Here is a 25659-nt window from a genome sequence, read left to right on the forward strand (position 1 = left end):
GAACTTACTATTACAGTTCGTGTGTGTGTCCCAAATGACCATCATATCTGAGTGGGTCCCCAAACCTTGGGCTGACGCCTCTGACCTTAGAACAACAGACTTAACCCTCCACAAACGTCTGGAGCCTTTTGTCAACTACTTTGCCTAGAGGGAAGAGAAGCAGCTCCACTTAGAAATAAGGATAAAGGCCCTGAGCTGAAGACTGACAACTTTCCAGGGGGCGGGAGGCTGCCCTAGAGTCTCCTGAGAAAGCAAGCTCTGAGAGAAGAGTAGAAGTGAGGAGAGGAGAAAGGGGGACAGGGAAAGAGTGGGAGGGAAAGGAGCCCTAAAAATTAGGGAAGAATTGAAACCCCCTTTTAACAAGAGCTGGAGCTCTCCCCACTCCCCGCTGCTGTAAATCCACTTCAACAGGAGTGAGTCTCTGCCTTTGAGGGTGCATGTGATCCTTAGGACCTAAGCCACCCCAGGGTCTACTGTGACCATTCCAGACACGTGCACCTGAGCTCACAGCTCTTCCACACCTTCTCGCTGTGCCTGTCTCTGTGCCCTAAGTCCTCAAGGCTGCTGTCTCCAGTTTACATTTCCCAGCTAAGCGGGGTCCTCAGCAAGGCAACCACTACTAGGAGCTGGTGGTAGCAAAGGACATCCTTTCCTTTTCTTGAGTTCTTCCCAGTCTGAGTGAGCCCTACTCTGCTGCATGTCCCCATCCTGCCGGCGGGAGGCCCCAGGCTGAGAAGTACACTCTCGGGGAAATGGGACCAGGCGCCTTGGGCCAGGTGGTTATATCCCAGGCAGCTGAGAAAAGGGACTATACCCTCCTGCAGAGGCCCACTACCACTAGGCACTAGTGGCAAGGGGACAACAGCCTTTGTTCTCCCGGGGCTTGGCAAGGCTGCGCTACTGAGGCGCAACACGGGCGGCGCCAGGGTATCCAGATTGCTCACTTTTGCACGCGGCATGTCAAAAGGTGCACATTCCAGTCTTCTCCTTCGAGTGGGATGGGTAGGAAGTTGGGGACTAAGGGGTGTGAGGTGAAAAGAAGCATGGGGGAGGGGTTCTGCATATGGGCCAGGCTCTTTGTTTGCAATGGGGGCAGGGAGAGGGGGGTTTAACATGGGTCTGAGCTTGGATCCTGAGAGTGGGACAAATTCCTGAGTATGTCACCATGTTGCACCCGCGCAGCACACATATGCACACACTCTCTCTGGAGCGTACACACACACACACACACACACACACACACACACACACACACACACACACACACACATATATATATATACAGACAGGCGTCCAGTATGTAGCAGGCAGCACGGTTCCCGGCGCTCCAGGCTGCAGCAGCTTCGTCTGCCCGCAGCGCCGCCCCATGCGTTCAGATGGGCAGTGGAGAAGACTGGAGGCACTCGAGGGGCCACAATTCCGCTAGGAAGGAGGGAAAGTGGTGCAAACCCACACTCCCCCAGAGGCCCTGACCTCCCGGTTTTTGTCCGGGGTCGCAGAGGTCATGGACAGCTTAGGGTCTAGCTGGGAGACTAGGAGCCACCGGGCGGCGCGCACACAACGGGGCGAGGGCAACCGAGCATAGGAAAGGAGGAGGACTGGCCGGTGGGCTTACCCTTAGAAGCATCTTTCTCCTCTTTGGGCTTGGTCACCTTTCCACTCATAGATCCCAGCTTGCTTGACAAGGTTCGTCCAGGAGAAGGAAGTCCTCGCCGAGCGGGCTGGACTTAGGAGAGCGCTTAGGGCGGCAAGTCGCGACCGCGAGCTCTCAGTGTGGTTCCGGGCTGAATCCGCTTTTCCCCGCTGCTGCCGCTGCTGCCGCCTGCGAGAGAGTGGGGAGGAAAAGAGAGGGGTGAAGGAGGAGCCGCCGCCCGAGCCCGAGCGACCGGCCGCAGGAGGAGCCGCTCGCCGCCGCGCTCCAGAAGTGCAGAGACAAAGCGGTGTGGCCGCTGCTTCTGCGCCCCGCCGCTCCTGCCAGTCCGCGGAGAGCCGCGCTCTGGAATCTTGGGGCACCCGGGAGGCGCGGCCGGGACTCCCCGGCTTCGCCGCCGGCCTGCCCGGGCTCTGTATGGGTCCCTTGCTTCGCGGGCACCGGCCACGCAGGGAGTTGCCTGGGTGGGCTGCCCAAGCTCTAACGGGCTGCTTTTCCCCGCCTCTCCCAATCTGCTGCGGGCCGCCAACTCAATCAAAATAAAACCCCCGAGGAAGGTTTAAAAAAAAATCAAAACAAAGACAAAAATATTCACTTAAAAATAACGAGCCTCCCCGAAAGGGAAATGTTTGAACATGTGATGAGCAACGTGTGAGCCTGTTACACCGCAGAGCCGCACAGCTTCTCACCCGCGGAGATTCGGAAAGGGAGGATCGCCTCTTTCTCTCTATTTAATCCATTTTCAGGTTCCTGTCTTTTGGCTAAAAGAGGGGCCTGAGTTGCTGGCTGGCAAAGAAGCGGGAACCGATGACCCTTACCTGTTCTCTCTCCCTACACCCACACCCCCTCGGAGCTCGCCTGCTCCTTCGCTGCCACTCTCCCGGCAAAGAACTCTCCGATCCCAGAGAGCCACGAATCAGCACTGGGGTGCGTTCTATATAAACGACAAGGTGTGGGCACGCGGGGCGGGAGGGGGGGCGGCGAGGGCGGGGCCCCACAAAGCTGCCTGCGGGCTGTAGTAAAATCAGAGCTCGGCAGGGGCGCGCCGACGTCAGCTGCCGCCTAGCAAAAGCCTGGCAGCCCAACAGAGTGCGGCGAGCGTGTCAGCGGGGTGTCCCCTATCCCCTCGGACAGGCAGGGCCCTCCTATGCTGCCATAGCGGGTTCTCGGGAGCCAGGTGTCCCCAACCTCCACCTTTGTTACTCCCTAGACTTCTAGTGCCTGTCTTCCTGGTTGCGCTGGTCACCACCTACACTTTGGGGACTCCGCTGTTGGCAACTGCGCTGAAATATCAGTCTTGGAGTCTATGACTCTTCCCCTCTGTCCAGCTCTCCAAGCTGAGACAGACTGATTCTCCAAGAAGGGAAAGAAGGGCGCTGGTATCTGGGTGTCAATAGCGCAGAGTGAAACTGACTCGGTGGTTGCCACCTCTCACCCCCCACCCCCCTACCCCCCACAAACACACTGGCCCCTCCTCCTAGGGCTGTATGCTCTGGTTGGCAAACTGATGCACAGTCCCCACTGTTCAGGTTATCCAACCTCATGTGGAGTAAGGCGAGACTAGCCTCTAGTGCTACAGAATAAGTAGGATCAGCTTGTCTCCCAAGCTATACTTCTGACAACCCATGGAAGATCCCTGGGAGTTAGAACTGGAAGAAAACCTGCTCAGAAACCAGAAATCATTGTACATGGGGCATAAGGGAAAGGAGTCAAGGAATAGGAAAAGAGATGTACAGAAGTCAGTAATCAGTCGGCGGATGTTAGGAACCCTCTCCCCCTACTTTTCTTTCTGTCAGTGAAGACAAATATGTGCTACTAGGGAGGAAGGTGGCTGATAGCATGGGACTTAGTCCACAGAGGCCTCAGCCCATTCATCAAACCATAGGCTTCATCCTGGTCATGGAGATGAGCTAGCGAGTTCCAAGCAGAAAAGCCATTCACCTCATCCCACTCCACTCCCACCCTCTCCTTAATTTGGTTTTGTTTAATGATATTAAACCAGGCGAAGAAATCATATAGATGGATTAGTCCTACTGAATCCCAGGCAGTAACTCAATTATAAGAGCCTGCTGTGGCTTTCAAGACCAGGAGTGTGGGCTGCCCCTGCTGCCAGCCAGGGTCTAAAGGTCAGTAATCCTCTAAACTCAATTTGCAGCCTCCATGCTCAGTCTGGAAGGAACTGTAGGCCTGGTTTTCTTGCAAATAATATCTAATAATCTGGAGCTTGATGACACAATGTAATTACCCAACCCAAGGATGGACCTTTAATTGTTATCAGTATTCTGATAAAGAAGGAATTTTTCTTCAAACGACAGAAATTTAAGAGTTGGACCTTTTTGTGTGTTTAGAGGAAAAGACAAGAGAAGTGATAAAGAGAAGTTCCTATACAACCTATACCCAATAATAGTTACCATGCATTTAGTGCCTAACCTGTGCCAAGCAATGGTGCTGAATCATTACATCAGTATCTTATTTCATTTTCCCAACATCACTAATAAGTGTTGGTATTATTATTATTTCCATTTTACAAAGGAGGAAATCAGTCCTTGGAGTGATTAAGTACATTTAAAAACAAATGTGATCTCACTATGGAGCTTAGACTGGCTTTGAACTTCCAGATACTAAGATTACCAACATAAACCACCATGCCCAACTAGCTCACATTAAGAAATTTTCAAAAAGTTCACAAAGTTGGCTATTGGTAGAGCCTGGGTATGAATCCAGGCGTGTCTACCTCTAATACTAAAATTATTCTTTAGCACTCTAGGGGAGAAACACTAACTGGACATATCTTCAAATCACAAACTTCTAAGTCTTTGTCAGCCTCTCTAAATACACACACACACACACACATACACACACACACACACACACACACACACACACACACACACACACACCCCTCCTGTATACTTATACCATGTGCTTTGTCTATTTCCCCTGGTAAGCTCCAAGAGGCTCACCACATGATGATTTTAGAGGGTTCTCTGTCTTTACAGATAAGCTCTGCTATAGTCAGCAAGATTAACATCCAGCTGGAAGCCAGATATCACTCTATTCCTTCAGGGACAATAAAATGGTAAACACAGGGTGAAACCTAGCTTAGCTAGTAATACTGAGTTGATTTAGAGAGGTGTCTGCATGGGAGAATGAATGAAATGTGCCTGTCCATGAACACAAGTAAGTAAAAATGTGTTCCCTCACTGTAAACCATCCTTCAAAAGAAATAGTCAGAACATAAAGAAAATAGACAACTCATGCAAAAACACTAGTGATGTGTGCCCATATTGAGACAAATCAATGGTCATCATAAGAACTTTAGTGCCAGATACCAGAAATTAGGACTATTCAAGTGCACAGCCAAGCAATGTTATCTAAATAAACTTTCTGAAGACTCTTTTAGGAAGGTTATACCCAGTCTCTTTTGTAGGGAATAGGTCTTCCCCTTCTTTTAAGCCCTCTGACATGTTTAATATGAAAATGTTGTTAGCACTGGCTCTGATGAAGGCATACTCCAGCCTCCAGGGTCAAGTTCCCAAGATACTCAGTATGCAAAATGACCTGCCGAAAGAAGCTCTGATATCTGTGCTAGGATGAGCAGAGAGTGGTTCCCTACCACCACCAAGGGATTTGATCTGCCTTGCTTTATTTTGCAACAAGATCTCACTTTGAATCACAGGCTGGCTCCAAATTCACAATCCTGTTGTGACTCGCTCTTAAGTGCTGAGAACCTTGGTAGGACTTATAACACATTCAACCTACAGCATATGGTGAAGTGATGTTTTGTTACTTTTAGACTAAATTGGAAATCATCAGACAGAGCTGCCTGGATCACCTGGTGACCTAGTTCACATGTATTCTGGGGAAAGCCCATCATCATGTATGAAGTGTACCCACCCTGACAAAAGTATACTGGAGAGTTTATCACCAGGCTCTCTAGTTGATGGTTTATGTTGATCTCCCTGACAAGCCACATTGCTATTAAGTCAATCAAGAACTGCATCTTAGATAACCAATCCAAATTACCAGATGACATCAACCTCATCTGACATCTGGCTGCATTCTTGTGAGAGAACCTTTCAATGGAGAACTAGTCAGTGGGGTCCTGTTCAAATTCCTGACCCAAAGAATTGTGATCAAATTTAAGTAGTTTTATTGTTGTTGTTTTTCACCACTTAGATGGTTTAGGTAAAGTCTGAGTATCCCACAAGTGTCTATTATAACTAAAGACTTGGTCTTCAGGGTAGTATCAATGAAAGGTGAAGAGCCATTGAGAGAGAGGGCCATTGTAGGTGTATGTGTGACCCACTACAGAAGGGGTTGTATGACAGCAATATCTGCTTATCTGACTTTCTATTTATCCAGGCAAGGGCTTCTATATGCACACACACGACATGCACCTCTAATTTTTCCCCATGGTATGCATGATGTGACTGCTTGCCCTGATACATACTCCTGTCTCTGTCATTCCCCATCAGCCATGGAACACCTTTCCATAATGAGAGTCTGCAACTTGCTGTTTGAACTTGCAAAGTTCCAAAGCTAAGCTAAATAAGCCTTCTGTCTTTATGAAGTTAGGTTCATCAGGTATTTAACTGTAGTAATGCAAATCTGATTAATCCAGGTGCTAAATTTTAGGGAAATATGCTATATAACAACAGTAATTGTAATAGAAACCCACAAATGCTTGCACACCTATAATTTCATGTCATTTCATATTACACAGGTAATGTCTGTTGAATACAAGACATCTTTGTACTTTTAACAATGTGGATTGGGGGGAGGGCGGCGGCGGGAGGAGGCAGAACAGGGGAACTCATGGCTGATATGTAAAATTAAATTAATTATAAAATAAAAAAGCACTTTGTTTCTTCCTTTTCTCATATGGTTTTCATTTACCATGGTCTCCTATTCCTTGTTCTCCCTCTCTGTTCTTGATCCAGCTGGGATCTCCCGCTCCCTCAAGCTCTCTTTCCCTCGCCCCTCGCCCTTCATTACCCCCACTCATGTCCAGGTTGTTCATGTAGATCTCAGCCATTTCTCCGTCATTGGGCGATCCTCGTGTCTTTCTTGGGGTCCTGTTTTCCAGGTAGCCTCCCTGGTGATGTAAGTAGCAGTCCAGTCATCCTTGTTCCACCTCTAGTATCCTCCTATGAGTGAGTACATGCCATATTTGTCTTTCTGAGTCTGGGTTACCTCACTCAGGATGATTTTTTCTAGATCCATCCATTTGCCTGCAAACCTCATGATGTCATTGTTTTTCTCTGCTGAGTAGTATTCCATTGTGTATATGTGCCACAATTTATTTATCCATTCTTCAGCTGAAGGGCATCTAGGTTGTTTCCAGGTTTTGGCTATTACAAACAATGCTGATATGAACATAGCTGAGCAAGTGCTCTTGTGGTATGATTGAGCATTTCTTGGTTATATGCCCAAGAGTGGTATGAGAAAAGGAAGAAACAAAGTGCTAGAGAGGCCCACAGAAATCCACAAAGATACCCCCACAATAGACGGCTGGCAATGGTCGAGAGACAGCCGGAACTGACCTACTCTGGTGATGGGATGGCCAAACACCCTAATAGTCATGCCATAAACCCCATCCAAGGACTGAGGAATCTGGATGCAGAGATGCACATCTAGGCCCCGGGTGGAGCTCCAGGAGTCCAATTAGCAAGAAAGAGAAGGGTTTATATGAGCAAGAATTGTTGAAACCAAGATTGGATAAAGCACAGGGACAAATAGCCAAACAAATGGAAACACGTGAACTATGAACCAAAGGCTGAGGGGCCCCCAACTGGATCAGGCCCTCTGAATAGATCTCTGAAGTATTTGAAGGCCACCTGGCCAAACATCCTAACTGTCGTGCTTGTTGAGACCAAGTTTGGAAAAAGCACAGGGACAAATAAACAAACGAAAGGAAACACATGAACTATAAACCAATAGCTGAGGAGCCCCCAACTGGATCAGGCCCTCTGGATAAATAAGAGTTGATTAGCTTGATCTGCTTGGGAGGCACCCAGACAGTGGGACCAGGTCCTGTCCTCAGTGCATGAACTGGCAGTTTGGAACCTGGGGCTTATACAGGGACACTTGGCTCAGCCTGGGAGGAGGGGACTGGACCTGACTGGACTGAATCTACCAGGTTGAACTCAATCCTCAGGGGAGTCTTTGCCCTGGAGAAGATGGGAATGGGGGGTGGGCTGGGGGGAAGGTGGGGGGGTGTGGGTGTGGGAGGGGGGAGAACAAGGGAATCCGTGGCTGATATGTAAAATTAAATTTAATAAATAAGTTTAAAAAATGAAAAATAAATAAATAAAAGAATGTGGCAGAAGTTATGCTATGTGTGTTCCTGGTAAAGCCTTTAAAGAACTTACATTTGGGGGAAATCAAGCTACCATGTAAGACATTTGACATCCTGCATCTATGATGTGAAGAAGCCCAATGTCACAGTTACTTTTTCTCAGCATGACACAAACCTAGACAAAACCTTAGAAGAGGTAATCTCAACTGATAAATTGCATGCACCAGATTGGCCTGTGTTCATGTCTGTGGAGCATTTTATTGCTTGCTAATTAATGTGGGAAGGCCTAGTGTCAATGGTGCCATGTCTAGGCAGAGAGGCTGTGGTTATTTAAGAAAGGTAACTGAAGCTCTACAGAAGTAGAGGCAGGTAGACCTCTGTGAGTCCAAGGTCAGTTTGGACTACATAGCAAGCTCTCTAGGACAGCCAGGCCGTTACACAGAAAGCCTGTCTTGGAAAAGAAAGGAAGAAAGAAAGAGGAAGGAAGAGAGAGAGAGAGAGAGAGAGAGAGAGAGAGAGAAGAGAGAAAGAGAGAGAGAGAGAGAAGAGAGAGAAGAAAGAAAGAAAGAAAGAAAGAAAGAAAGAAAAAGGTAGTTGAAAAAGGTAAGGGAATCAAGCCAATAATCAGCATTCCTTTCCAGTGTCTGCTTCAGTTCCTGTCTCCAGAATCATGCCATGAGTTCCTGCCTTGTAAACCAAATAACCCTCTCCCAAGTTGGTTTTGGTCAACGTTTTGTCACATCAACAGAGAGCAAACTAGGACACCAAAGCTGGCCATTGGAAGGGGTCATGTCAAAAAATGTACTGAGGAACACAGGTGATGGCAATTACCCAAATTCTAGCTAAACGGCCCAAGTCAGACCATCTCTGGCTGCTGCAACACTCAGGTTAGAATGTACCAGATTTCATGAGGCAAAAAGAGCCATCTTTTTCTGCACTCTATCCAGATTCTTATCCATATGATTGTGACCAAAATGGTTATTGTTTTAAGACATTCAGCATTGGGGTGTTCTGTTACATAAGCACTTGATAAAGGAAATGAGAATCCTAGACTTTTTTGGACCCATGATTTTCTGTTTCCTGTTTGTCTGCTACAGATCAGAATGGATTTTAGAAGGGAATGATAATTGTAAGACAGATATGTCAATAATTTGTCAATTAGCAGCTTAACATTAAGACCTTCACAAGCCACAGCAAGCAGATAGAATTCTGTCTCCTATAAAACCAAGCATTTGGACCATTATAATGTGATATTGGAATGGTGGTGAAAAGTTGTCATCTTTAAATGTTTTGTCATTTGCTTGTCCAGGGAAGGAGGAAATATTGAGCTAGAACTTACTAAAGGATTCAGTCACACTTCAAAACATTAGATATTACTGGGCAGTATGGGCTGTCCATCACTCCATTTTTAAAAACAATAGATATCACTGAGAGGCATAGGCTGTCCATCAAGAATGCCTATCATTCCGCAGCACTCAGAATTGCCTATGGTAAGGAGGAGTGAATGATCAATATTGGCCTTTCTCTCACAGCATGATCTGCATTCTAAAGTCTGTTTCAACCAACTTTCTCAGCATTCAGGAGGAGCTGGAATAAAGGCTTAGAGATTAAGAACACTGGCTGTTCTTCCAGAGGACCTAGGTTTGATCCCCAACACTCATGTGGTAGCTCAGAGCCATTCTAACCCCAGTTACAGGGTAGCATACATTCTCCTTTGACCTCTGCGGGCACCAAGCATACATGTGTTGCACACGCATATAGGCAAAACAGGCATACACATAAAAATTAATCAGTCTTTAAAAACACACAAACATACAAACAACGGACTTTGCCATCATTTTTCAGCACACAACATACAAAATGCTTTGGTCCAGGTCCGTTTTCTGAAGTTTTTCAGATTGCCTTTACCCCAGCAATCATTTTGTCAATGGTAAAAGATTTGTTCTTTTCTTGAGAAAATCTTGGGTATAATATTTAGTTCTTAGCAGATTTGTGTTTGCCTGTGTCTTCACTTCTTTGACAAAGATGTCCATCGACTATAAGGACTCTGTGTAACTCTTCACAACAAACAATCAGATACCCATTCCAACCAAGACCTAACAATAACACCTATCACATAAAAGACATAATAAATATCCCATATTCATAATGCCATTTACAAATAACTATGTTTCTTGCCTATACTAAATAGTTCTATTATGTCATTTTATACTCAAAGCAATACTGTGGTGCCATTATCAGCTCCATTTTCCAGATCAGGGAACAAATTCAGAAAGGTGAAGCAACTTATACAAATACAAGTAATAGGAGGCTTATCCAGGGCAAGAGCTCAGTTAAATCTTTTTGCTTCCACAATTCCCTGCTACTTCCTCTCTAGAACTTGACAGGTTTTGCGATTACTATGGAATAATTAGCAACTCTAAAAGTTCCATTAAGGGAAATTCAAGCACTGGAACAAGAATAGAGGTCTCAGGACTTACTGATGATTTCCTTCTTAATCAATGTCAGACGGTTGACACAGGGGTGCTCTTCCCACACTCCACTTCCAGGCAAGGCCTGCTGGACAGGTGTGTGGATTGTGGTCAGTTGTCACTGCCCTCAGGGTTGCCATAATTGCAGAGCTTCTCCACCAGACGTCATGGCCTTCCTGCAACACCTCACATTGCATAAATGAGACCTGGCCTGAGGTCAGCACTCCTACAGACTCCATTGCTTCATACCCGATTTAGCCAAGGCTGTGGTTGTCCTGCTTCAAAGTTCAATTCACTCTGCTCAGTCATGCCTTCTGACCTTTTCTTTCTCAGTTCTTGATTCCTAAGGAAAACCTCCCACTACAAACTTCTTAGTTGCTTGTCACATACTTCAGTGGAATTCAGTCTCTGACATTTCTCCCTGCTTCTCTCAAATCCTGTCTTATATAGCCCAAACCTTTGCTAGGAATTGTTCTTTTCTTCTGACAGCTTCACAGAGGTGTCAAACCTTTAAACATTGTGATATGATGTTGCCTTCTACAAATTTGTTGGGCCATATTCATAGACATCAGGGATATATGTGGCCCATGGGCCACAAGTTGAGTATGCCTAGTTTAAGTGATCAGTGATCCCATACCTTTGCACTGAGACACCTCTTTTATCTTAGGTAGTTCCTTGAAGCCTTTTCTACAGTATTAAGGTTAAGGACCTGGTTCTATGCCTGCCACAAAGATCTGATATTCAAGGGGCGCTTTATGTAGCTACAGAATTATGAACAAATATTAAAATATCAACAAATATGAAAAAAGTGACAATCCATGTCCTTAATGATAAGATGCTTACGCCTTTACTTTCCTTCATTTGAAAATAATTGTAACCTTGTTTTGTGGCAGCCAGTGTTCCACTACTGCAAGAACCTACACAAGGCAATCAACTTTTAGAGAGAAGAGCTGTTTAAACTAATAGTTTTGGTGTCCCAGTTAGTTCTTTTCTTTTAGGCCTGTGGAGTATATAGTAGAGGCCAACTTGATCTGTATAGGAAGTTTCAATCAAGTCAGTACTATATCAAAAGACCCTGGAGAGAAGAGAGAGAGAGAGAGAGAGAGAGAGAGAGAGAGAGAGAGAGAGAGAGAGAGAGAGAGAGAGAGAGACTGGGTAACTTATCTGCTTATGATATCATCAATATTGAATAGCAACATCAGGACTTAACCTCAGATTTTTGTTTTAAAAGCATAGGCTGACATTTTCAAGAAGGCTCTGATTATATTGAGTTAGAAGATCCTGGAAGAACCTGTCAACAATAAGTGATGCTTAGGATTTACTGTTAGTGGAAATGATGTTTCTGAGCCCCACATTAAAGTTTGCCAGTCAATAGAGCTATGACACTGTGTTGAATGACAGAGTCCCTTCCAGTGGCTCCCTTAGACACCCCTGCAACTCTATTGTCTCTCCTTTGTTCTTCTTTCTGGGATACTGTGCTGGTAGAGTGGATGTATGCCTAGTGCATGGCCTGAGTGACTATATATTACACATCACTGTGAACTTACTTATCCATGGCACTTCCTGTTAAGGGTAGAGACTACATTTCCCCAAAGTCTCTTCCTTGTATTCTAGGTGTTGACATGAAAGCACAACTCTCACCTCAAAAGAGACAAATATGACTTGCCATGGCCTGGGGAACACACATTTGGGTCAACCTAAATTCCAAGCTCCAACATGGAAGCAGCTTCATGTACTTCTTGTAGTAAGAGCAAAGTATGCCATAAATCAAGGTATTTTTAAAAATATAAATTGGTGGAATATTCAGTAGTGGTCACAGCAAAGAAGAGAAATCTCAGCTATAGGCCTTAAATTCTATTTAGTGATACACCTAGCATTTTAGTTGCCGGAAACTATGGTTTTGTTAAGTTAATACATTCCACAGGGGGTTCATATGTTAGTGTGTTAGACCAGACACAGAGGTGAACAGGAAATGGATCTTTGGAGTCTAAAGAGAGTCCAAGCTAAATTGAAATTTGGATCTGGACCTACAACATTCCTAACTCTCTATAATGACTGAAGTTCTAAGTCAGTTATCAGCCTTGCAGAAGATTTCAAGTTTGAAGGTGCAGTTCCTTTTTGGAAACTTTTGTCGTTTAGAGAAACTCAAAACTTCTATGGCCAGAGTAAAACAGATTCACTGCTCGTGGGAAGATGTGATGGTCAGGCAGCATGAATGAACAGCAATCTCTTAGTTCCTGCTTCCTACTATCCTTGTGGAGCTAAAACTGACAACTTTACAGAATTCTAGCAAATTTTTATTTTCTTGCCTCCTGCAGGGATTCAAGTTGTAGTGATTAGAGACATTTGTCTGATCCTCTAGCATAAATTTTCTGTATTTTCACTCTCCTCGTGTCTCCAATTTTAAAATTGTATTAAATTTAAAATAAATAAAATTCCTTAGCATTGTAATATACTTTCATTTTATTATATTTATTTAGTGCATGCATGTGTGTATTTGTGTGTGTGTGTGTGTGTGTGTGCGCGCAGGCACAGATATGCATGCCACAGCATTCATGTGGAGGTCAGAAGACAACTTGTGGGAATCAGTTTTCTCCTACCATGTTGGTTCTGGACCAAACATAAGTCATAATGGTTAGCAACAAGTGAATTTATTTGCTAGGACCAACTTGCTGGCCCAACATCATAAAATTTTAGTGATTATTTTCACAACAGTACCCAAACCACTACAATTATCTATCCTGAACCTCAGCACCAGTTGTTATAAAGTAGCTCCTTGTGAAGTAGAACAACTAGAGTCAAGTCATGTGAGAAGACTCTAAGAAAAAATGAGAACTTAAGCTTATAGTGTCTCATTGCCAACTCCAAGCTATTCGCCTTTTGTGAGCAAAAGAGTTAGTGAAGCTCATGGAAAGTCACTAAATATGAATTTTGTCCTGCATGTTGTGAAAGTCTTGGCAAAAAGAACTGTTGTCTTTCCTGCTCTTTTAAGTGCAAAGTAAATCATTGATCGAGCACTATAAAGACCTTGCAAAATGAGACCAGAGACTGAGAAAATATCAGAACCATATTCCCGCTGTTTTAAAACTTCAAAAGGATGTGAATGAATGAATCCAAAGAACAGGTGGAGACACTACATACCTAGAAAGAAGGCTCCTTCCTCTAAAAAATAAGTTTCGTACCAATTGAGAGCCTACTACAACTTGAGCAGCTGCCCTCTTGACCATGAGGGACTTCAGTAAGCTATCAACTAAATAGTTTATTTTTGTGGAAGAATAGATAAGTGATAATTTGTAAACTACAACCATCGCCAATAATGAAGATAAAAAGATAAATACATAGAGAGTTTGAATGACCATATAAAATAGATTTTCTGATACTTCAAAATATGTAGATGAACTGTAGAAGAGGACAACTGTGATTGAGATCCCAAACAGTGGCCAGTAAGATAACACCCAGCAGGAAATAATAAGCACAAAGCAAAAATACTAAAATGGAAATTATGAAGGAAAAAAATATAAGAGACTTCAAAGACAAAGCCCAAAGAATACTAAGGAAGGGATGAAAAAAGAGGATACAGTAAAACAAAAAAAAAATGGAAAACAGGTTCTCTGAGCACAACAGATATATAGCAGAAATAATTTAAATGATGCAAAAGTAAGCACATAAAACTTAAAAAATATACTCATAGAATACCAATCTGAAAAGCAATGAAAATTAATAACTTCATTCCAAAATATACACAGCACAGAAAAAAATTTCCCCAGAAAAAATATATATACTTATAGCATTGACAGAGAAATACATGAAGGGAAATTAGCTTACTATTTGTCTTATGATGTTTGGGAAAGAATCAGAAATATAATGAGAATTTAATAGGAGAGGAAATAGCAAATATGCTAGAATTAATAAAACAGTCAAAGGGTGTTCTTTGAGAAAAACCAATGATCACATAACCTTCCTGGAAATCATATTAAGAAAAAAAGAAAATAAATATTCCCAAGTCTTGAATGTGCAAGGAGACATAATCGTAAGTAAAGATAGAGATAAAGAATTCTACAATAAATTCTTCAGCAGTACAGTTAAAATTCTGAAAAGAAATGCTTTTTTAGTAAACTAAGTCAACTCATTAGGAAGCAGAATTTTTCAGTTCATCATTTATCAAATAAGAGAATGCAATAATGAATAAAAATTTATCATTGAGCAAGTCACCACAGCAAGGGAATTCATGGGTTTTCATACAACTGTAAATATTTGGCAAAAAACAATATTTCAATATCATTTAAATTCTCTAAAGCCACAAAAAATTAGTCAATCCCTTTAATTAATTTAACGCTGTGGCTGAGTAGCTTGGTGTTCTTGTGGGATTCCTAACAGTGGGAGTGGGGGTGGTCACTGACTCTTTTGCCTAATTATGGGATGCTTTTCCTCATACTAGGTTGCATTGGCCAACCTTGATGTGATGATATGGGCCTAGTCTTTTTTTTTTTCATTTTTCTTTATTAAGAAATTTTCTACTCACTCCACATACTATCCACAAACCTCACCTCCTCCCTCCTCCCACCCCCCAACCGTCTTTCCCAAGCCACCCCACAAACGCACATCCCCCAAATCGAGGTCTCCCATGGGGAGTCAGCAGAGCCCAGCACCCTGAGCCTGTGCCTAGTCTTATTGTAGTATATTATGCCATGCTTGATTGATGTCCCTGAGAGGCTTGCTCTTTCTGAGGGTAGATGGAAGAGGCATAGATCTGAGGGAGAGGGGAGGTGGAGAATAGAGACTAAGGGGAAGGGAGAGATAGGAAACTGGTTGGAATGTAATATATGAGAGAATAATAATAATAATTTTTAAAGGAAAAAAGTAGGCAATCCCTTTAATTCTTTTTTTAAATGACATTAGTCTAAATTTAATCTCTAAACATACAAAGGGCTATAAACAGACAAATCTATACTCTTATTTTTGGATACACATGCTGACATTTTTAATGAAACACTAGAAAATATAGTCCACAAGTCTTTCAATACAAAAAAAAATGACCAATTAGGTTATATTTTACCCTTTCCTTCATTCAGGAATTTTTTTTCAAGGTATTCATTTCCTGTACCTTATTTCTGGGGTAGGCCAAGTGATTTGACATGAATAATAAAATGAGGTGGAAGTGTAACCCTTCCAAATGTGGGACCTTAATAAGTCTTGCCCACCTTTTCCTTCCTTCTTTGTATCCCTTCAGTCACCCTGAGACTAGCTATATGAGCCTTTTTGATTTGATTGATAGAAAGATGAGAGTTTTCATTGGAAAATTGGTGCTAACCACCATGACATGGAGCAACAGAGTCAGACAGATCTACAGTGGCAATTAGAATCACTTACCTGAGCCAAGAATAGAACAAAAAGACCCTGACTAACAAGAAGACACACAAATAGTTAAATAAATTATATGTATATGTAAATTTTTATGTATACATATTTTATATATTATGTATATATATTATATATTACATACACACACGTAATTAACAAACTGAGGTTTAGCTGATTTATTTCACAGAAATTACTGACCTATGTATATACTACTAAATTTGGAAATGTGAGGTAGGTTCAATATCAGTATCAGCAAATCCCTCAACATTATTTATGATGTCAATAAATTAAAGAGAAAAATTATATAAATGATGGTATTAATATTGCCTTAAAGTCATTTGATAATTTTCATCTATATTCTTAATACATTTATAAATTAAATACAATTAGAAGGTAATATCTTGAAACAGTACAGTTTACCAAAAATGAATGCCAAAAATAATCACAAATGGCAAAGCAATGACCCAATCAAATAATCTTCAGAACTAGACAAGAATGCTTTATATCCCTGTTATTATTCATCATTGTCTTGGAGTTTCTAGCTAATAAAAAAGTACCAAAAGGAACTAATGTAAACATTAGAAACTATACTGTTATCTTTAACTGTTAATGTTGTATTTGTAGAGGTAGAAAAAGAAAACAGTCTAAGAAAATCTATGCAACTTATTCAGAGAATTTGGTAGATGAAAGAATATAAAATTGGTTAACAGACAAACACATGCGCACACTATACAGTGTTTCTCTATTCAAGTAATAAACACAGAAATGAAAATGAAGTAAAATTACATTCACAGTAATGAAAATACCCTACATAATGCGGAAATAAATTTAATAAGAAAAGCATCAAGCCAATATGAAGAAAACTGCAATGCCAGTGTGAAAGACATAAAACAAATCCTGACAAAATGAGTGAATGAATCATAAGAGTTGATATAAAACTTCAATTTTCTCAATGTCAATATTATATCTTCAACTTCCAATTTAAATCCCCAATGTGATTTTTCAGCAGAAAAACAGGATATTCGTACAATAAATTTTTAATACTTATATGTAAGAATAAATGCCCTAGAGTAAGCATGAAAAAAATAAAAGAGAGGGAGAAGAAGGGAGGGAAAGGGAGGGATACTCTCTAGATACATATATACTCTAAAGTCACTATAATCAAATGAATAGACAATATGATTACATACAAATTCAATAATGCAGAATTATACATAAATAATCATTTAAGGCATTTAAAGCATAATAAAAGTTAGTGTTCATTTCAGCTGGGCAAAGATGGATTGGAAATGCAGTATGGATGCAATTAGCTATTAATTTGAAACAAACCAAACCTCTATTTGCCTAACATAAACATTATATCCAGGTAAAGTGTAGCTAGAGTTTTTCTCTCCAGGTCCCACCAAGTCCCAGCAGTCCCTTAGCCCTATTATAAAAACTCTCCAGCTACAAATGGCATCCAACGGGTTGGCAAGAGTTTCCACCTAAAACCTGAGAAACAAGATTGTAAAATGGAGCTAAAAACAGCTTCCTATTTATCTCTCTCAAGTTAGTGGCAGCCTGCCGGTTTGAGCTACTTTGACGGGTTCATGGAGTGTGAGCTTGACCAGCAGTATGGCAGGAATGAGGTGTCTACAAGTGGCACATTACTGAGTGGTGGATTTAGTCTTTGCTAGTACAAAAAAAAGAGGTTTCTGGGCTACATGCTGCTTTGATAGAAGCATAGAACCACTGCTTCTAAGAGTTGATGGCTCCCAGAGCTGGTGGTAAACGTACCACCTCCATGTTGGAAAGCTGAAGTGGGCAGAACCACTGGCCAAAGCTGCTCTTTTAGCCCTAGTAATGCTGCAGTTTAAAACAATAGATTTCCAATAAGACAGATTCAGATGGAACAAGACTTTAAATGCTTTACAATGTGTGTAAAAATGTACATAGGATTGGAACAGAGAGAAAAAAGGAATATACAGTTATATAAAGAAATAGATAGTTTTTAAAAATAAAGTCTTTAAAGAGACAGTAAAGGTAGTATAAAAATAAGCCATATAAAGATGGATATTACACAGAGAATCTGGATTGTGTTGTCTTTGGGATTCTTGACTGCAGAAAAACATTTGATCGTAAAAGCTGTTGAGTTAAGCCAATATGTATATTTTAAAGGTACCTTAACTTCAAAATTTGGATGTAAGGATGTGTTGCTTTGGAAAGGAGGGTCTGCTTTTGTTTCCACTGAAAGCCAGAGGCTACGGATTTGTTCCACACTAAGATACATCAGGTTTGACCAGCCAAGACCCCCTGAAACGCCTCTGATGACACCATGGCCCAGATGATCCAACATCCAGAACAGTTTCAAGGAAACTGGCTCAGATGATACACCCTCACAAACTTCCCCATAATCCTAAAATTTTCTTTGTATCCTCATAAGATTCAGTGCCCTCCTCCAGCAGGAAGTAGTAAGAGAAGCTATGCCCCTTTTGTCCCATATCAGAAGAGCCCTCTACTGTGGGACAGAGAAAAACCGATATTTTTACTTAAATCAGGTTGATTATAAATGTGATCTCTTTCTAAAGAAAAAAGGGATATGATATAGATGATATGATAGGATGAAAGGGTAGATTATTGAATCTACTTTTAAAGAGCAACTTGTTTAAAATGTTTTACATTGCTATGGATTTTAGTTTTTTGATACAAGTTTAAACTTAATTTTGTTATACTGTATATGTGTGTGTATTTCTATTCTCATTTGAGGTATTATATTTATGTAACTCATTTAGATTGTAATGGATAATTAAGAAATACAGATTAATAATTAGTTTTCTATGATAGTCAAACTTATAGTCATGTCGTTTTCTAGGTATACATAGATATAATTCAATTAGGTATGTAATCTTCAAACACTTCAAAGACCTACAGAATAAATATGTCATTTAAAATGTTTTAAAAATTTAGACTTTCAGGACAGTGAGACATATCTGCTCCTGGCAGCACCGATTTACTTCAGAGAGGAGGATGGGCATCGAAGACACTCTATATGGAGTTTATCTTCTTCTTGACAAAAATAGCCATTTGGGTAAGAAACTGTTCTTGCCTGGACTGCTTGATTGACTGGACATGTAGGACCCATAGGAAGGTGACCACTGAACTTTGCTTGGCAAAATGGTCCTTCAGGTTCCTCCTTCACAGAGGAAACTGCCAGACATTCTACAGGACACAGAGAAAAGTGACTGAGAGACTCTAGGTCTGTGGGCTGAAGACAGATGCTCCAACTTTACAGAGGAACTTGGGATGACTGTCCAGGTTGCCAGCTGTCTCTGGATACTCTGACAAGACTCTCAAAAGTTGCTTGCGTCCTTCTCCCATTTATCAGGTAATATTGTATCCTTCTGAGGTCTTTGATGTAGTTGAAGACTAAATAGTTATAATTTCCTTAGTTATGATAAGAGATAAATTAGATATGAAATCCTAGACTCACAAATATAAGATAGGATATCTTCTTTAATTTTGCCAAATACAAATAGACTAGATATTGTAACTGTAATTCTTGCTGGATAAATGTTTTGTTATATGTAATTTTACTATGTTAAAGTTAAAATCTTCAAAAAAAAAAAAAAAACAGAAAAAAGGAAGTGCTGTGGGATGTCCTGTATGTTGTGAATAAATAAAATGTTGATTGGCCAGTAGCCAGGCAGGAAGTACAGGATAGGCAGGACAAACAGAGAGGAGAGGCTGGGAGGTGGAAGTCTGGAGGAGATGCCAGCCTGCCATCCAGGGAGCAGCATATAAAGGCAGCAGGTATAACCAAGGAACATGTGGTGACATATAGATTAACAGAAATGGACTGAGTATAAGAGTAAGAGCTAGACAATGGTAGGCCTGAGCCATTAGGCCAAGCAGTTTAAATAATATAAGCGTCTGTGTGTTTATTTTATAGGTGGGCTGCAGGACTGCTGGGGCATGGCAGAACCCGGAGAGAAAAACTCTAGCTACAGTAAAGACAAATTTGAAGAACATAAAAAGTTCTCTAAGAAAGTCTAGGAAATGATATACATAATTGTGCAATGGAAAGAGCCTCTTAGCCAATTCCTTAAGCACAGAAGTTATTTTAAAAAAATCATTTTACAACATACAGTTTTCAGAATTTGGGCAAAAGTCACCATAATTCAAACAGATTAATAAGACATCGGAAGCATAGCTCTACCTAGGGAATACATGAGGAGTTCATAATGGTAACATAAAGGCTGGGCTCACAACCAAAAATACAAGAAACACTTACAAACTGAAAGGAGAAGTAGGAGGAGGTAGTGGTGGTAGTGAATGAGGAAGAGAAGAAGAACCACTTCCCAGAGTTGTAGATTTAAATGGGCTACTTTTTTCTCCCTTAAAGAACTCATACTGATTTGAAGCCAGTGAAATCAGGAACTGTAAATCATCTATCCATAGATAGAACTAACAACATTTACAACATATTAAAAGGAGGTGGAGAGATGGCTCAGTGGTTAGAAGTGTTTTCTGCTTTTTCAGGATGTAGAAGGTCCAGGTTCAGTTGCCAGCACCCACATAGCAACTCACAACTGTCTGTGCCTCTGATTTCAGGGGATGGTACCTTTTTCTGAGCTTGGTGAATCTGTATACACACATGGTGCACACACATACACTAAGGCATGCACATACAAATCTAAAAATCATAAAAAAAAAAAGATCCTACTCTAAGATTAACATGGTGATATTGCAGAATAAAGTGTATTCTGGCATTGCTAGCTGAACTGTGAATCCATTACATGCTTTTTAGAAAGCAATGGGGCAACACTGAATGAAACCAAAAGCAATGTTATTTTATTCTTGGGAATCTGATACAAATTAAGAAAATGTATGTAAATGTATATAATCAAGGTTTATTTGTTATTTTGCCTTTTAGTAGCAAAAGGTGGAATTGTTTGCCTAACTTATTTCCATCTATATTACAATAAAGAACCAAATTAAACAATTGTAGTTGATTTGTGGGTTTTGTTAAATGGAAATAATAGAACAACAGTAGCAAATACCGATTTATGTAAATATTGAGTACTTCATATAACCTAGTCTAATCTAGAACTATGTAATCCAAACTATCCTTGAAATTCCAGTCCTCCTGCCTCAGCTACCCAAGTGCTGGGATTACAAGTGGGTTCCTGGATTTCCATAACTCTATGATATAGGTACTGTTATCATTCTCATTTTCTGGATTAACAAAACAAAGCCCTAGAGAATCTAAGGTCATATTACTGGTAAAAAGCAAGAAATGTATAATACAGAAAAGTGTGACTGACAATATAATTTCTGTATAAATTATAATTTAAAAGGTAAGCATAGGCATTTGTGCACATATGCAAATTATGTATGCTTAATACAATTCTATGAGAATAAAAATGTAGAGGCATACATACTAATCTAGTAATATAGTTATACATTTTATAATTGTATTTTAATGTGTGTGTGTGTGTGTGTGTGTGTGTGTGTGTGTGTGTGTGTGTGTGTGACTGAAAATTAAGGAATAGCCACATTTCAACAATGGACAATTTTATAGCAGATTTAGTTTCTGTTCTGTACATGGCAAAGAAGGGAAACCTATTCCAAGTTCATTCAGATTTCTATTGCCTGACTCCTCTTGTTCCTCCTTTGTACCCCCTGGCATTGTGTTCATCCCTCCCGTATGGCAGAACTGTATTTAGAAATGCCAGGTGCTTCCCATCCCACTGAAGCCAAGAGACTCCCTGGAATGCATTTATTGTTATCTTAAATTATCCAACCTAAGAAGACTTCTAAGTTCCCACCCCTGCACAAATCTCAGATTTGAGGAATGAAGGATCTGCCTCGTAGCCTTACATCCTAGAGAAAATAAAAGTTCATCATTGTGTGATGTTCTATTCTCCCTTTCATCTATGGCAGAAAGATATAATAATTCAGTTTTTATTTGTTATTACTTTCTGTGCATGACATATGAATGTGTGTGCACATGTGAATGTAGTGAATATTTCAACACATAGAGGCCAGAGGTCAGTGTCAGGTAACTTTTTATATTGTTCTTTACCTTACTTTTTTTAGAAACGGTCTCTCATTAAGGGAGCCCCAGGGATTCTCTTGTCTTACCTCTACCACTGGGATTAGAGGTATGTACCACCATACCTAGAAGTTTACATGTACAGGTAAGCACTTCACCCTCTAGGTCAGACCCTGGGCTCTGAAAAGAGACCTAGATGTTATCACACTGGACTCTCATGCTTAAGAGGTTTCCAGAGGAAAAAATGCCTGTGGTGTCTTTTCCTATGGAGCATGGGCTCTTGAAAGAAACTGGTTTTTTTTTCCACTTGTTTGCTTTTTTGGAGGGGGTGGTTTGCTATGTTTGTCTGTTTGTCTGTCTGTTTGTCTGTCTGTCTGTTTGTTTGTTTGTTTGTTTGTTTTGGGTCTGATTTTATACTTGCATTTTTTACATTGAATTTCTATTGATTTTACTTTATTCATTGTACATAGTAATAGGTTTCATAAAGACATTTTCATAGAAGCATATCAAGTATTGTGACAATATTCATTTCCCACCTTCCCATTTTCCCTCTGTGCTGTGGAATAATCCATTTGTACACTGGTTTAATAAAATGCTGATTGGCCAGTAGCCAGGCAGGAAGTATAGATGAAATAAGCAGACAAGGAGAATTCTGGGAAGAGGAAGGCTGAGTCAGGAGTTACCAGCCAGACACAGAGGAAGCAAGATGACAAGGCAGAACTGAGAAAAGGTACCAAGCCACGTAGCTAAACATAAATAAGAATTGTGGGTTAATTTAAGTCTAAGAGCTAGTCATTAATAAGCCTGAGTTAATGGCTGAGCAGTTATAAATAATATTAAGCCTCTGTGTAATTATTTTATAAAAGGCTGCGGGACTGTGTGTGAGAGATTTGTCCCAACTGCGGGCCAGGCAGGACATAGGAAAACTTCCAGCTACACCTCTCCCCTTCCCATGATTCCCTTTTGTTCCTTCATACAGCCTTTCTTCTACTTCCATGTTTTATATATTATATTATGTAGCTGAATAAATTTAGAAACCACAAATGAGAAAAACATGCAGTATTTGTCTTTCTGATTTGGTAAAGGGACAGTATCTGAGTTAGATTCAGTGTTTTTGAACATGGGGTCAGTGTCAGATTCCCTGAGGTATGTAGAAATTTCATCTCTACTGAATTAGAATTGCAAGAATTGAGAGGCAGTGTACACCACAAGAAAGCACATAGGTTTGGGTATGCAGAGAAGTGAGAAATGACACAGGAATCAAAGGCAATAGCAGGAGAAACAGACCAGGCATGAAAGTGGAATGGTAAACAGTAGCTCACTCAATTCAACTGGGGATTTTAGGGTTAGTAAAGACAAAGATAACAAATAATGGAATGGGTAGGTAATGCCACGGTAAGGAGCCTAAACTTGATTCTGAAGCAAGTGAAAATCATTGACACATTTAAACAAACACATAAGACAATAGGGTAACTCCAACCTTCCCAATGCTTCCCAGGATTGAGTATGAGAATTACCAGGGCTATTTGCTGAAAGTCCTGTTTCTAGAGCTCTAATTCTTCTGAATCATAATTTCCAGGGATGTAGCCCAAATTTGAGTTTTAAAGAATCTTTTACGGTGATTTCTGGGTAGCCAGCCTTGCAGTGGTTCACGATTGAGTTTGAGAATCACTTCTTTACTGATGAATACATTCCTGAAAGGTTGTTTCTGTACACAGAGATTGGATTATTGGATTGTTCAAAGCACCAGGTGAGTGCACTATTTAGTAAATCTCCTTGTTCAGCAAAAGAAAAATAAATTATGTTCTCCATAGCATTTCCATAAAATGCATACCTAGGTTAAATGCAAAAAACCGTTGGCAATTTTCAATAAAAGCTACATGTTTGAGTGCCTAGTGTTAGTTAGTAAAGCCATATGGCCGCACTAAATGTATCATGGGAAAAATAACTGTAAATGTTTAAGTTTCTTGTAACACAGTGAATAAGCCTCAAGACGATACTGAATGAAAGGAGAAATTGTTAGTAGGATGTGATACTGAGAAGATGTCTTTAAGTGGGAAATGTGGTCATTTTGATGTTTCAGGAAAAAAATGAAGCAATAATGTAGGTAGACCAGATAGTCTAGATTACTCTTCCATACTACATAGCAGAAAAGGCAAATATGTGTAAGTAATGTCATGCTTTAATGAGGATTGGATTGCATAACTTTTAGGGTGATTTTTGTAACTTTAAATTTTCATGTTTTTTTATTTGGGCACATGTGTCTTAAACATAGAAGGCCAAAAGAACAGAAGTGGAAAGGACATATATAATGTTCAAATATTGGTCTAATTAGTTTTTGAAAAGCATACAAAGATGATTCTGAGTCAAGAGGTCTGTTTGCACAAGCCTTGTGATATTTTAAGAGTGCCATTTTCATTTAAAGAAAGTGTATCTCTTACAAAAGCATATCTTCATTTCTATGAAAGCACCATTATTGACAACCTAGGATTTTGCTTAGCACAATGCTCAAAAGCCAACTCTGAGCTTTCTAATAGCTAAGCTTCTTCTTTTCCTGTCAATGGCTCCTAACCTCTCGTCCAAATCTTCCCAGTTTCCCTTCAGTTCTCACTACTTCCTCATGATCCATGGCTACTAACAGGTTAAAAATCAGAAGTCAGTCTTAACAGCAATATCTCAGAAAGTAAATATAATCCAATCAAGTCTTTCGTGAATCTGAGGTAGAACACCTCTTTCCTAGGGACTGCCTGAACTACAAGGATCCCTTTCTGGTCAATTCTAGATTACTCTTCCCTACTACATAGCAGAAAAGGCAAATATGTGTAAGTAATGCCCTGGAACAAATTCAAATCCACACAGTAGTAGGAGAAGAAATAAAAAGGTACCTTATCAAAATAAAGCAAATCTTGGTACAAAAGTTGAGACGGGGTTTAACTGAACAGTTTAAGTGTTTTCTTGCTGACTAATCACTTGGCTTTGTGGTGGGAAGGTGAAAGGAAAAGAATTAATTTCCACATACTATCATGGATTTATTGGTGTTTTAGTAGCAAAGACTTCTGATTTGTAGGCTATGTCCTGCCCTGACATTTTTCTCCCTGCCCCAGGCAGAGGAAACTCGGGCCTGTGTTATATCCAACAGGATCCCAATTCCCGAAGCATTTCCCCCAGTGAGTTTGGTTTCACCTACCTTAGCAGTGGAGATGCAATAGGCCTGGTACTGAGGTGCAAGCAAGATCCCACCATGAACCAAAAGCTTAAAGGGCCCAGTTTTTATTAGTGCCAATGGTCATGCACTCCTGAGGCCAGGAAGATTCTTGGTCATATCGTCACCATTCGTTTCTGAAGTTTTCAAGAGTCTGTATCAGGGCCAAAGGACCCTCAAGTTCTAAAGTTCCCCTTGGCTAAAAAGGTTTCAGGCAGGAAAAACAAATACAGAAGAATTTCAGGGACCAGTGGACCCTGTTCAGTTCACGTCTGACTGTTCTGAGGAGTGGTAAGTCACAGGGTCTATATTGCAGCTATTTTTAGTGAAACTAAATTCCTTCCCCAAGTTCTCCTGCTTCCAATTTGTTCTAAGTGTAGGAGACCAGCTGTGGGCAGATCATCTTACTGGACCAAGTCTCTGTCAAGGCAAAGGCACCAAAGTGGGGAGGTGGAGCAAAGTTCCCAGTTTTGGGTGCTTTGACCCTGTCTCACTGTCTCACTATCTCCAGAGGAGGAGGATCCTTTGGAAAGGAAAGTGTTACCATACCGGGTAGTGGGCATTCCCCTCTTTTATGGTAGAAACTTGATACATAGATGACATGAGAGGAAAAAATGGAAAACTGGCAGACCTTTCACT

At 40.8% G+C, this 25659-nt stretch overlaps 1 protein-coding gene across 3 annotated transcripts in view; it reads right to left on the reverse strand.

Moving 5' to 3' along the window:
- Fgf13 (fibroblast growth factor 13) overlaps positions 1-25310 on the reverse strand; it is a 514465-nt gene extending 489155 nt beyond the window's left edge. For 2 of the 3 annotated variants that reach the window (XM_028854231.2, XM_028854228.2), the window contains exons 1-2: positions 2470-2574; positions 1616-1822 (exon numbers count right to left, since the gene is read on the reverse strand). In XM_028854231.2, the coding sequence (XP_028710064.1) occupies positions 1616-1664 (49 nt within the window). In that variant the 5' untranslated portion in view covers positions 1665-1822; positions 2470-2574. Of the gene's footprint in view, positions 1-1615; positions 1823-2469; positions 2575-25005 lie in introns of those variants that run through there. The other variant, XM_028854229.2, reaches the window with a different exon arrangement.
- Between the last annotated feature and the right edge of the window lie 349 nt (positions 25311-25659).

This window comes from Peromyscus leucopus, chromosome X, assembly GCF_004664715.2.
Source record: "Peromyscus leucopus breed LL Stock chromosome X, UCI_PerLeu_2.1, whole genome shotgun sequence".
Classification (NCBI taxonomy): domain Eukaryota; kingdom Metazoa; phylum Chordata; class Mammalia; order Rodentia; family Cricetidae; genus Peromyscus; species Peromyscus leucopus.